The sequence below is a fragment of the Colobus angolensis genome, unplaced genomic scaffold (genome assembly GCF_000951035.1).
Source record: "Colobus angolensis palliatus isolate OR3802 unplaced genomic scaffold, Cang.pa_1.0 Scaffold248, whole genome shotgun sequence".
Classification (NCBI taxonomy): Eukaryota; Metazoa; Chordata; class Mammalia; order Primates; family Cercopithecidae; genus Colobus; species Colobus angolensis.
The window spans coordinates 3,241,490-3,253,183 of record NW_012115688.1 but is presented as its reverse complement, the minus strand read 5'-3'; the positions used below and the strand labels follow the sequence as shown (position 1 = coordinate 3,253,183).

Below are 11,694 nucleotides of genomic sequence, written 5' to 3'. Positions count from 1 at the left end.
TGCGGCTCCCCCGGCTTTCGGAGCCCGGGGGCGGCCTGTGGCGCGCGGAGCCCTCGCCGGACTGCGCCTCTTTGGACCTTGAGGGGAAACATGCGTTTGGCTTGGATCGTTTGAAATTCTGAGTTTGGGATCCCCGCCCGCCCGCCTGCCTCTTCCGCCCCGCGGGTTTTTTCCTTTTTTCTTTTGCTTTTTTTCTTTTCTCCCTCCGGGTCTCCTTTTTGACTCTCTCCCCCTTTATGCTCGCCCAGCCCTCCCCCCGCTGCTGAGAAGTGGGGGAGGGTCTCGGCCTCCAGGTTCCCGCCCCACCGGGGCCCGGGCGAGCATGGGGGGCAAGCAGAGCACGGCGGCCCGCTCCCGGGGCCCCTTCCCGGGGGTCTCCACCGATGACAGCGCCGTGCCGCCGCCGGGAGGGGCGCCCCATTTCGGGCACTACCGGACGGGCGGCGGGGCCATGGGGCTGCGCAGCCGCTCGGTCAGCTCCGTGGCAGGCATGGGCATGGACCCCAGTACAGCCGGGGGGGTGCCCTTTGGCCTCTACACCCCCGCCTCCCGGGGCACCGGCGACTCTGAGAGGGCGCCCGGCGGCGGAGGGTCCGCGTCCGACTCCACCTATGCCCATGGCAATGGTTACCAGGAGACGGGCGGCAGTCACCATAGAGACGGGATGCTGTACCTGGGCTCCCGAGCCTCGCTGGCGGATGCTCTACCTCTGCACATCGCACCCAGGTGGTTCAGCTCGCACAGTGGTGAGTCCACGGTGGTGGAGGCCTCGGAGGGAGGGCGCGCCGGGGCGCCCCAAGCCTTCGCGTGCGTGCCAAGGTTTGGGAATATAGTGCACGACCGGGATCTGTCTGCCTTCCCTTTGGTTCCCGATGCCAAAGGATGAATGGGATACCTATCCTCTGGAAACTAGGCTTTCTGCAAGGTTGCAGAGCCTGGCGATTTAGGACTCCCGGCGTGTGTTCACTTGTGGAAGGGCAGAGCGAAGCCTACCTATTGGAGTCCCATTTATTGGCATCTCCCTCCTCAGAAAAGAGGTCTTCTCTGGCTGAGAGCAAGTCAGCCTGGGTGCTTCCATTCTGCCACTGCAGCACTGTGCCTGCCTCGCCAGTAACAGAGAGATGGAGCCGGTTGGAGCAAGCAGTGTCTCCTAAACAAAGAGTACGAAAATGAAATAAAATTAGGGGCAAGTGATGCCTGGATTAGGGCTCTCAGTCTTGCTGGGAGAGAGGTGCCCAGTTTTGCCACCCTGCTGGAGATCTGTTTGAAATGTTTAAAATGGAGCAGCCGGCAGGCGGCTGGCATAGACAGGTGTGGCTGCTGTACGAAGGGCCCAGCCGGCGAGTCTCGCGGGGGCTTTGCAGGACCAGGGCTCTGGTCACCCGTACTGCGTGCAGCAGGCTTGGCTCCACGACTCTCACCTCCCTCCATCTTTTTTCTTCTGCTCCATGCTAAGTGCTTGGTCTTCCTGTGAATCTGCATCTTTTTGTAACAGAGAGCCTGTCAAGGTGGGGCATTATTGCCTGACTGTTGGCACATGACTGGGGAAAAGGACGATTCAGAGAATCTGGATGAATTCATTTTATGAACTTCTGGTGACAGGCCAGCAAAAGGTTGGAGGGGGATTTCCCAGGCTCCTTCTGGGAGGGCAGAAAAGGCCTGGCAGGAGGAAGACAGGTCTGTTGCTAGGTCAGGCTTCTAGAAAATTGGCCAAAAGGTGTGTGGGGCCGCTGTTTTCTAATTGGCAAGTTGAGTGAATAAGTGACATCTTAAGGTTCTTTTGGGTGAGTTGGGAAAATTTAGATATTGTGTAGGGGAAAGATTGCTCCTGCCTTTAGGGTACTTTATGGAGGGTAATATCTCGTGGATCACTGTTTTACCTACTGTGAAATAGGGTTGACTTTTGAGGTATCGCTTTCCCCCTCCCTGCAAATAGCCTGGGGTTTGTTTTCATTTGGTTTGTTTTTTTGTCAATTCTATAAACTATGTGAAATAGAGTTGGGGGAGAAACTATTAGTGACTATTTTAGGGTAACCCTTAGAAGTAGCTTGTGAATTGTTAGGATGATATTTTAAACTCTGAACAGACCTCCGGATATCATTGGAGCTTTTCTGACCTCATCGAACTCTGACTGAATGAGATGCAAGACATGATTGCCTTTGGCTCTTTCAGGCATTTGATCAAAATTAGGCATTTTGAAATTAATAATTTTTCCTATGAAATTTAGTCCAGAGAGCCATATTTTTAGATGACTGGTTAGGTGTTTAGAAGAACTGTAATGAGCATCTGGTTTTGAACTTAAAAGCACTATAAGAAGTTTCTCTAAAATCACAGAATTTTGTGTGTTGAAAAACATGAGATATGTAGGGAGGAAGAAAGGGAGTTTTTTTTTTTCTTTGCTGAAATTTCTTAAGTCTGTCTCTTACTAAAAATTTATTTATTATGCTACTGCCAGGTTCCATGCTAAAGTTATGAGCTTATAATTGGATTCCAGAATTTCAGCCCTAAGCTGTGAAACCTTATTTTTTTTCATCCTGTTATGGTGAGAGTAGGGAGAGCCACTCAACTGTGGGGACAGGAAAGTTGGAGCACATTAATCCTTTGGGGAAGGGTGTCGAAAGCGTGTATGGTAGGCTGCTACTAATATTGTAGGTAATCTGTTCCTTACTGTGTAGGACCATCATGTCCTTCTGCAAGACATTGAGCATACCTGGCCCCACCTACTAAATGCTGATAGCATCCAGCAGTTCAGTGTGTCACCCCAAAATGTCCCCAAGAACTCCCAAATGCCCTCTGGAGTGTGGGTGGTATCACTCTGGTTGAGAACCACTGCTTTAGGGATTTATTCTTTTATTTACATAAAGTAATTAATTTTTCCTGTGCAGTTCATTTGAGATGAACCTTCGTGTGCAGCATTGGTTCCATCTCACCTGAAACAGACCATGGGATCTTCCAGGACATGTTTCCTCTGTGGCTCATTGCTGCAAGAAGCCAAACTTGTTTCTGCTTTGGAGCCTTTGAGTAACGTCTAAGCAGCGTTTGCTGTTGTGTTGTAAGATTAGAAGGGTAAAGATTTTGGTGCACAATTGATTAGATGCCTGGAAGTTGATATGATGCGTTTCCTTGTGTTTTCAAGGTGCTCTTGCAACTCTTCATGGGTACAGAAAACAGTTGTCAGTGAAATACATGGGGGAGTTCAGTGTATCCGAGGCCATCTCAGAGAGCGTGGGCTTAGGCTGAGTCTAGAGGTAGAATACTGAAGGGCCCTGGTCCCAGCTCCTCCTCTGAGCAGCTGTGACCTTGAGCAAGACATATCCCCTCTCTCGAGCCTCATCTTTGTCGTTTTGAAGGTAGTTGTGGTCATCCTCATGAGCTCCAGCCTTGCTCCGCACATCCCGGGAGAGGAAGCGCTGTAGTCACATTTGTCTTCTCCAGGTTCCTGGCTTCCCTGTGCTGTGACCCCCACGTATCCCATTCCCCATGCCTAGAGTGCTTTTCTGTCCATTCTTCACACGAAATCTTCTTTCTGATCCCTTAGGACTTAGAGACCACTCTTAAAAATTGGCCCCTCCTGTTATTCTCTCCAGTCACTCACTTGTTACCTTAATCATTCTTTTTTTTTTTTATTTTTGAGACGGAATTTCACTCTTGTTGCCCAGGCTGGAGTGCAGTGGCCTGACTTCAGCTTACCATAGCCTCCGCCTCCCGGATTCAAGCAATTCTCCTGCCTCAGCCTCCGGAGTAGCTGGGATTACTGGCATGTGCCACCACGCCCAATAAGCTTGGGGCTAATTTTGCATTTTCAGTAGAGATGGGGGTTTCTCCATGTTTATCAGGCTGGTCTCAAACTACCGACCTCAGGTAATCTGCCTGAACCGGCCTCCCAAAGTGCTGGGATTACAGGCGTGAGCTACTGCGCCCTGCACCTTAATCATTCTTAACATACTTTGTAAGCATTTTATCTGTTACTTTTTTTGCGTACAGTTTGTCTAAAGTCTAAGCTCCATGAGAGCAGGACTGTGTTCCTTGATCTCTGCTGTGGGTCCTGCACTGTGCCTTCCTCTCACATCTTTTGAGTACATGAATTTGAGTGCTTTATGTTCATCATCTCACTTAATCATCACTATAACTATGAGGTAAGACTGTTCTCCCCTACGCCCATTGTACAGGTAAGGAAACAGGTTTGGGGGAGGTTAAGGAACTCACACAAGATCAGGCTGTTAGTAGGTGGTAGAGATGGGATCGGAATGTAGGTTGGCTGGTGCCAGAACCTGGGCTCTTAACCAGTACCCTCTTCTGCCTCTTACCTGAAAACATTAGGAAGTCTCGTGGTGTCCTGGAGATTGTGCTGGCCTGCGAGTCAGAGTGCTAGGCCCATTTCCTGGTTAGGCAGCTGATCAGCTGCATGACCTGTGACTTTGGGCAAGTGAGTCATTTAACCTCAGTCACAATTTATTCATCAGTAAAATGGAGAAGACACCTGTCCTGCTTACCTCTCAGAGTCATGGTGAGGGTCTCATGAGATAATGTGCACAAAAGCCAAAGGACATCTAAATGGAGAGTGGTGGAGTTCCTATGGGGGCACTCTCTTATAGTTGTCTACCTTCAGTCACCTCAGATTTCTTTTTTTCCTTTTGAGACAGGGTCTCATTCTGTTACCCAGGCTGGAGTGCAGTGGCGAGATCGTAGCTCACTGCAGTCTCAGACTCCTGGGCTCAGATGATCCTCCCAGCTTGGCTTCCCAAAGTGCTGAGACTACAGGCATAAGCCACCGTGCCTGGTCTAATCATCTCAGAATTTGATGGGTGGAGAGGTTTACAGCTGTGCCAGCTGTAGCACCCAAGTGAAATCTGTTTCTGTGTCCTAAAGTCTGACCTGCATTGGTGGGCTGCTTTTACTCATAATGCCGCTGATAAGGGCTGCTTTCTAGAAGCAGAGTGAGTCCCTTCCATTCCACGTTAAAATGTAAGTTTTGCTGTAACTCCTGATGGCTGCCTCGGTGCTATTCTGGAGGTCTGGTCACTCTTTCAGTAGTTCTATTTGTCTCAGAGTATGGGTTTCCAAATGTAGGATACAAAACATGCAGGATTCACCATATTGAAAGAAGTTGCTGTTTTCTAGTTTCTACTGTAAAAGGGCTGGCCACTGAGGGCTTCACTTCAACTTCTTAGTCATATGTGTGTGTGTGTGTATACACACACATATATATATATACACACACACACATATATATATACACACACACACATATATATACACACACACACACACACACACACATTCAGAAAAGTCTAAACTGTTCTTTATTGTTATCAAGCCATCAACTGAGACTGATACAAGGTGATTGTGTTTTGTTTTTGTTATTTTTTTTTTTTTTTGAGACAGGGCCTTGCTCTGTCACCCAGGCTGGAGTGCCATGGTGTAATCATGGCTTACTGTAGCCTCAAACTCCTGGGCTCAAGCCATCTTCCCACATCAGCTGCCAGAGTAGTTGCAACTTAGGTGCACACCACCACGCCTGGCTAATTTTTATATAATCTATTGTAGAGATGAGGTCTCACTGTGTTGCCTAGGCTGGTCTCAAACTCTGGGCTTTAAGCAATCCTCCCACCTCAACCTCCCAAGGTATTGGGATTATAGGCATAAGCCACCATGCCTGGCCCAAGGTGCCTTTTAATAAGTCTTTGAACATGCTAGCAGGATATCTCTTGGGTTCTATTTTGCTGCCACTGTAGCGTTCTCAAGTGATTTAATTTTCTTTTATTGTTAGCTAATGGGGGAGAGTTGCCAGTTCCCTTGGAGTGGATCAGAAAGCCTTTGTGCCCTGCCATAGGTGTGCTGGAAGTAATGGGCCTTCACCTGGTTTCTGGAGAGGGAAAAGCATTCTGTGGTCTCCAGAGAGCATGATGGGTCTCCTGCCCTGCAAAACTTCTATTGTTAATGAAAACTTTTTTAAAAAAGCAGAATTTTTAGCTCTTTATTACCATGAGGGCTTATTTTCTTAAAATAGAAAAGTTACCCTGAGGCAAAGATAATTTCTTGAAGGTCATAGTTAACTCTTGCTTACTGAGGTTTGAATGGTGTTGTAAGAAACAGTGGCTTAGCTCTTAAAGTGTTTGTTTTATGGGATATGTACATTTTGATATTAAACAAGGATGCACCTCAATATGTCATGTCACAAGGAATACTTTGAGTTAGGCCACTCTTAGCTAAAGAAATGATGAAGCAAGCTCTAGTTCCTTTCGGGAAAAGGAACATGCTGTGTATTTTACATATGTGGTATTCACCCCAAGCATATTGGGCACAGAAATTTGAGTGTAGTAGTTCCTCCTTATCCAAAGGGGATTCGTTCCAATACCCCCAGTGGATGCCTGAAACTGTGGATAGTACCTAAGCTGAACCCTGTATCTACTGTGTCTTTTCCTGTATATACGTACTTTTGATAAAGTTTTATTTATAAATCAGGCACAATAAAAACTCAATAGCAGTAATTAATAATAGAACAATTATAACAATATGCTATGATAAAAGTTATGTGAATGTGTTTTCTCTCTCCCTGTCTCAAAGTACAGTCATGCATTGCTTAATGATAGGGATACTTTCTGAGAAATGGGTCATTAAGGGATTTTGTCACTGGGCAAACATCTTAGGGTGTACTTACATGGACCTAGGTGGTATAGCCTGCTACATACCTAGATTATATGTTGCTCCTACTGCTCCTAGGCTACCAACCTGTGCAGCATGTGATTGTGCTGAACACTGTTGGCAATTGTAATACAGTTGTGAGCATTTGTGTGTCTAAACATAGAAAAGGTACAGTATATAGTCTTACGGGACCACCATCATGTATGCATTTGGTTGTTGACCCATGCATGTTGGGCGGTGCATGATGGTATCTTAATATTTCAGACCTCCGTTGACCACGGGTAACTGAAACTACGTAAAGTGAAGCCTTGGACAAGGGGTACTGCTGTATACCCAATTATAAAACTAAGCTTCAATTTTGACAGTTTCAAAATTGGAAAAACTTCATAGGGAAGTGGTGGTAACAAATTAAATGGGATATTGATTCTGCTCCTACCCATCCTCAGGTAGGGGTGTTTTTAATGACAGTGGATCACTGAGGTTGTGGTTCTAGAATCTTGAAGTTAGCTCAAAACCTAAATCTTAACCTCAGTCAGTCAGTCAGTTAGTGATTGATTGATTGATTGATTGATTGATTGATTGATTGAGACAGAGTCTCACTCTGTCACCCAGGCTGGAGTACAGTGGCGCGATCTCAGCTAACTGCAACATCCGTCTTCCAGGTTCAAGTGATTCTTCTGCCCCAGCCTCCCAAGTAGCTGGGATTACAGGCATGCACCACCATGCCTGACTAATTTTTGTATTTTTAGTAGAGACAGGGTTTCACCACGTTGGCCAGGCTGGTCTCAAACTCCTGACCTCGGGTGATCCGCCTGCCTCAGCCTCCCAGAGTGCTGGCATTACAGGCATGAGCTACCGCGCCTGGCCACCTCAGTCTTTTAGGATGATGGTTACATATAAATTTCAGTCTGTTTCTTTTCCAAGCTTTCTCATGGCCTAGTCTGAATCAGATGGTTCATAGTAATTACCATGGTTTTAGTCTTGAGTGTGAGAAGGGGATTCTTAGAGACCCAGCAGTTTTCACTTCTGAATCTTAGGTTCTCACTTGAACACAGGTTTATCCTTGGATCCAGCAGTTGGGTTTCTGTCCTTTATATATATATTTTTAGACAGGGTCTTGCTCGGTTCAGGCTGGAGTGCAGTGGCACGATCATGGCTCACTGCAGCCTCAGCCTGTAGGGCTCAAGCGTTCCTCCTTCCTCAGCCTCCTGAGTAGCAGGGACCACAGGCATATGCCGCTATGCCTGGCTGATTTTTAATTTTGTGTAATTGGGGTCTCCATTTGTTGCCCAGGCTGGTCTTAAACTCCTGGGCTCCAGTGATCCTCCTGCCTCAGCCTCCTAAAGTGCTGGGATTACAGGGATTACCATGCCAGACCCCAAATTTAATCCTAAAGCAGCAGCTGAAATAGTTTCTAGACTGATGAGACTGTTTACCTTGAGACCTCCCTAGAACTGTTAGTCTTGAACACACAGCTTTCCTCTGTTGGGAGAAAGGAGGAAGGAAGAGTTCACTGGATCCCTGTAAACTCCAAGTTAGGGGAGGCATGATGAGAATTTATAGTGCACTCGTGGATCTCCAACAAGAAGGAGGCAGATACAGACAAGAGCTCTCCTGATTTCTGTGAATGGTTCAAAGGGTTCTTAAACTTAACGGTGCCCAGTATTCTCTAGGGAGGTAGTTAACAATGCAGATGACTGGACCCCACTCCCAGAACTCACTAGAGCTGGAGACCCAAGAATCTAAGTTTGTAACAAATGAACCTGAAAGCAAGTGAGAAGAACTTCTGCATCTGAAACTCAACTCCACCAAGCATTTAGTTTTTCTCTCCCTAAACATAGAAATAAACTCTGAATGCTTTTTTCATATATTCATTGGCTTTCTTTTTATTTATTTTTTCTTCTTATTTTTCTTTAGAGAAAGGATTTTCTTCTCTTGCCCAGGCTGGAGTGTAATAGCAAGATCATGCTCTCTGCAGGCTGGAACTCCTGGTCTTAAGCAATTCTCATGCCTTAGCCTCTGGAGTACTGGGATTACAGATACTATGCTACCGTGCCCAGATAACTTTTTTACTTTTTTTTTTTTGGTAGAGAAGTTGGTCTCACCATGTTGCCCAGGCTGGTCTTGAACTCCTGGCCTTAAATGAGCCTTCCGCCTCAGCTCCCCAAAGTACTGGGATTTTAAGTGTGAAGTCACTGTGTCTGGCCTTTATTTTCAGTATTTCTAGTCAGATATTTGCTAAGCAATCTCTACAGCTCCCAGGGGGTAGGTTCAACCAGGAACAACATTGTTGGCTATTTGATGGTTTTCTTTTACGTGGGACTAAGCATTATTGCCTGCATGTAGGCCCAAGCCAATTTGCCTTGGTCTCAGAATTGAATTTGCTCTGAACAGAGGGTAATTGTGTCAGTGTCCCCTTTCCTTCTGGACTTGTCTTCCTCCTGACTTTTCTTCTTTGGCTGCTGGTGCTACAGAAGGGCTTCCTGAGTTACCCTCTTTCCTACATCCCCAGCCAGGCAGCTGGACAAGTCAAGAGCTTAGGATGAATCCAGGCTTTAAAGAGGTTGGAAGACCTGTTTTTCCTTTTCTGTGACTGACCCAAAAATATAAGACTTTTTTTTCCTTTGTGTGTGACGATCTGTTGAACAAAAACATTCATTTATTCCATTGATAGCCTCTGGTATACCAGGACCTATGGTAGGTGCTGAGAATATATATATTTATTATACAGCAATTAACTTATTGTTTCCAAGAATCTTTGCTTCCTCACTCCTTAAGAGTCTGTATATTTTAGCTTCTGGGAGATTTCACCTTTTCATCAGCTCCTCTGTTGAATAAACAGATAAAAGTAGGTGTTTGTCCATGAGGCTGCCACGAGGGTATATACTTCTTCTCTTCACTTATTTTTTTCCAAAGCCCTAATTCTGGGTTGGGGCAGGTGATCTTTTCTTTGTGGTTCTAGCCGAGAACCCACCAAGAAATTCCTCCTATGTCTTAGTACAAGGGGTCCTCTGTCCTTTCAGTGAGAATATCAAAAGAAAAACTGATTTTCAAACTCTTCATCTGCATCTTTGATTTCAGTATCTTTGTCATCCCTAGAGCCACTTTTCTTTCTGGTCATTGAACACTATTTTCTAGAAGCATGATTCACCACTTTTTAAATCTGTCTTTGTAAAATTTATCCCAAGCCACAAATACCCAGAAGGAAATTTCCTCCTTGGTATTATAAGTCTATGTCTCTGAGCTTCACAACATCTACACTTCTGTGCTGGCTCCCCTCTCCCCCACCTCCCCAGTTTTTTTTTTTTAAACTGTCATGAAATATATGTAACAATTTACTATCTTAACCGTTTTTAAGTTTACCCTTTAGTGATACTCTAAATACTGCATGTAAGTGGACTCCTACAGTGTCTTTTTGTGGCTGTCCTATTTCACTTAGCATAATGTCCTCAAGGTTCATCCACATTGTAGCATGTTTCAGAATTTCCTTTCTTGTAAAGGTTGAATCGTATTCCATTGTCTGTCTTCCACATTTCACTTTCCATTCATCTGTTGCTGGACACTTGGGTTGCTTCCACATTTTAGCTGTTGTAAATAGCTGTAATTCATTGTTAGAAATGTGAATTTCTTAATATCTCTTCAGGACCCTGCTTTCAGTCCTTTGGAGGATATACCCGGAAGTGGAGTTGCTCCATCATTTGGTGATTCTATTTTTAATGTTTTGAGGAACCACCATACTGTTTTCTACAGCAGCTGCACCATTTTATATTCCTACCAGCAGTGCACAGGCTTCCAGTTTCTCCACATCCTTGCTAATACTTGTTATTTTCTGGTTTTTCTTTCTTTTTATTTTTTTTCTTTAATAGTAGCCATCTTAATGGATGTGAGGTAGTATCCCATAGTTTTCATTTGCATTTCTCTAATGATTAGTGATGTTGAGGATCTTTTCATGTGTTTATTGGCCATTTGTATATCTTTTTTGGAGAAATATCTATTTGTATATGCACGTTTGAATCAGGTTGCTTTTTTCTTTCTTTCTTTCTTTTTTTTTTTTTTGATACGGAGTTTTGCCCTGTTGCCCAGGCTGAAGTGCAGTGGTGCAGTCTCAGCTCACTGCAACCTCCGCCTCCCAGGTTCAAGTGATTCTCCTGCCTCAGCCTCCAGAGTAGCTGGGATTATAGGCGCCTGCCATCACGCCCGGCTACTTTTTGTATTTTTAGTAGAGACTGGTTTTCACCATATTGGCTAGGCTGGTCTCGAACTCCTGGCCTCAGGTGATCCACCCGCCTCAGCCTCCTGAAGTGCTAGGATTGCAGGTGTGAGCCATCGCGCCCAGCCTGGGTGGCTTTTTTCTTTCATTGTTGATTTTAGTGTAGTTTTAAGAAACTTTAAAGCCTTGTTTATGATAGCCAACACTGTAATGTATTCCCCTCGGGAATAAGTAATAAATCTGTGTTATATTTGAGTACATTTTTCTCAAAATAAAGAATTTAATGAATTGTTTCATGCCGAGAGATTTTATGAGTACTTTGGCTCTTGGTAGTGCCTTACTTTCAGAAGGATAATTTTCGGAGAAATTTCACCTCGTATTTAGGTATGTATGGTCTCTCATCTTGGTCTTGGTGAATCAGACTTGTCATAGCAGTGCTTCAGCTTTCTTGTTGGTAGTAGCTTGAGCCCTCTGAAAAGTAATTAATCCATACTTCATGAAGAGTTGTTCTGAAATTAGTCATCTCTGTACGTATTTTTTTTTTTGAGGAGTCTGGCTCTGTCACCAGGCTGGAGTGCAGTGGCATGATCTCCACTCACTGCAACCTCTGTCTCCCCGGCTCAAGCAGTTCTCTTGCTTCAGCCTCCCAAGTAGCTGGAATTACAGGCATGTGCCACTACAGCCGGCTAATTTTGTATTTTTGTATTTTTAGTAGAGATGGGGTTTCGCCATTTGGCCAGGCTGGTCTTGAATTCCTGACCTCAAGTGATCTGCCTGCCTTGGCCTCCCAAAGTGCTGGGATTGCAGGCGTGAGCCACCATGCCCGGCTAGGAGAAGCT

General features: G+C 45.3%; 1 protein-coding gene across 3 annotated transcripts in view; it reads left to right on the top strand.

Moving 5' to 3' along the window:
- Positions 1 to 11,694, top strand: part of ZNRF1 (zinc and ring finger 1, E3 ubiquitin protein ligase) — a 127,956-nt gene continuing 116,262 nt past the window's right edge. For 2 of the 3 annotated variants that reach the window (XM_011946028.1, XM_011946027.1), the window contains exon 1: positions 1 to 746. In XM_011946028.1, coding sequence (XP_011801418.1) covers positions 323 to 746 — 424 coding nt within the window. In that variant the 5' untranslated portion in view covers positions 1 to 322. The remainder of the gene's footprint in view (positions 747 to 11,694) is intronic. The other variant, XM_011946026.1, reaches the window with a different exon arrangement.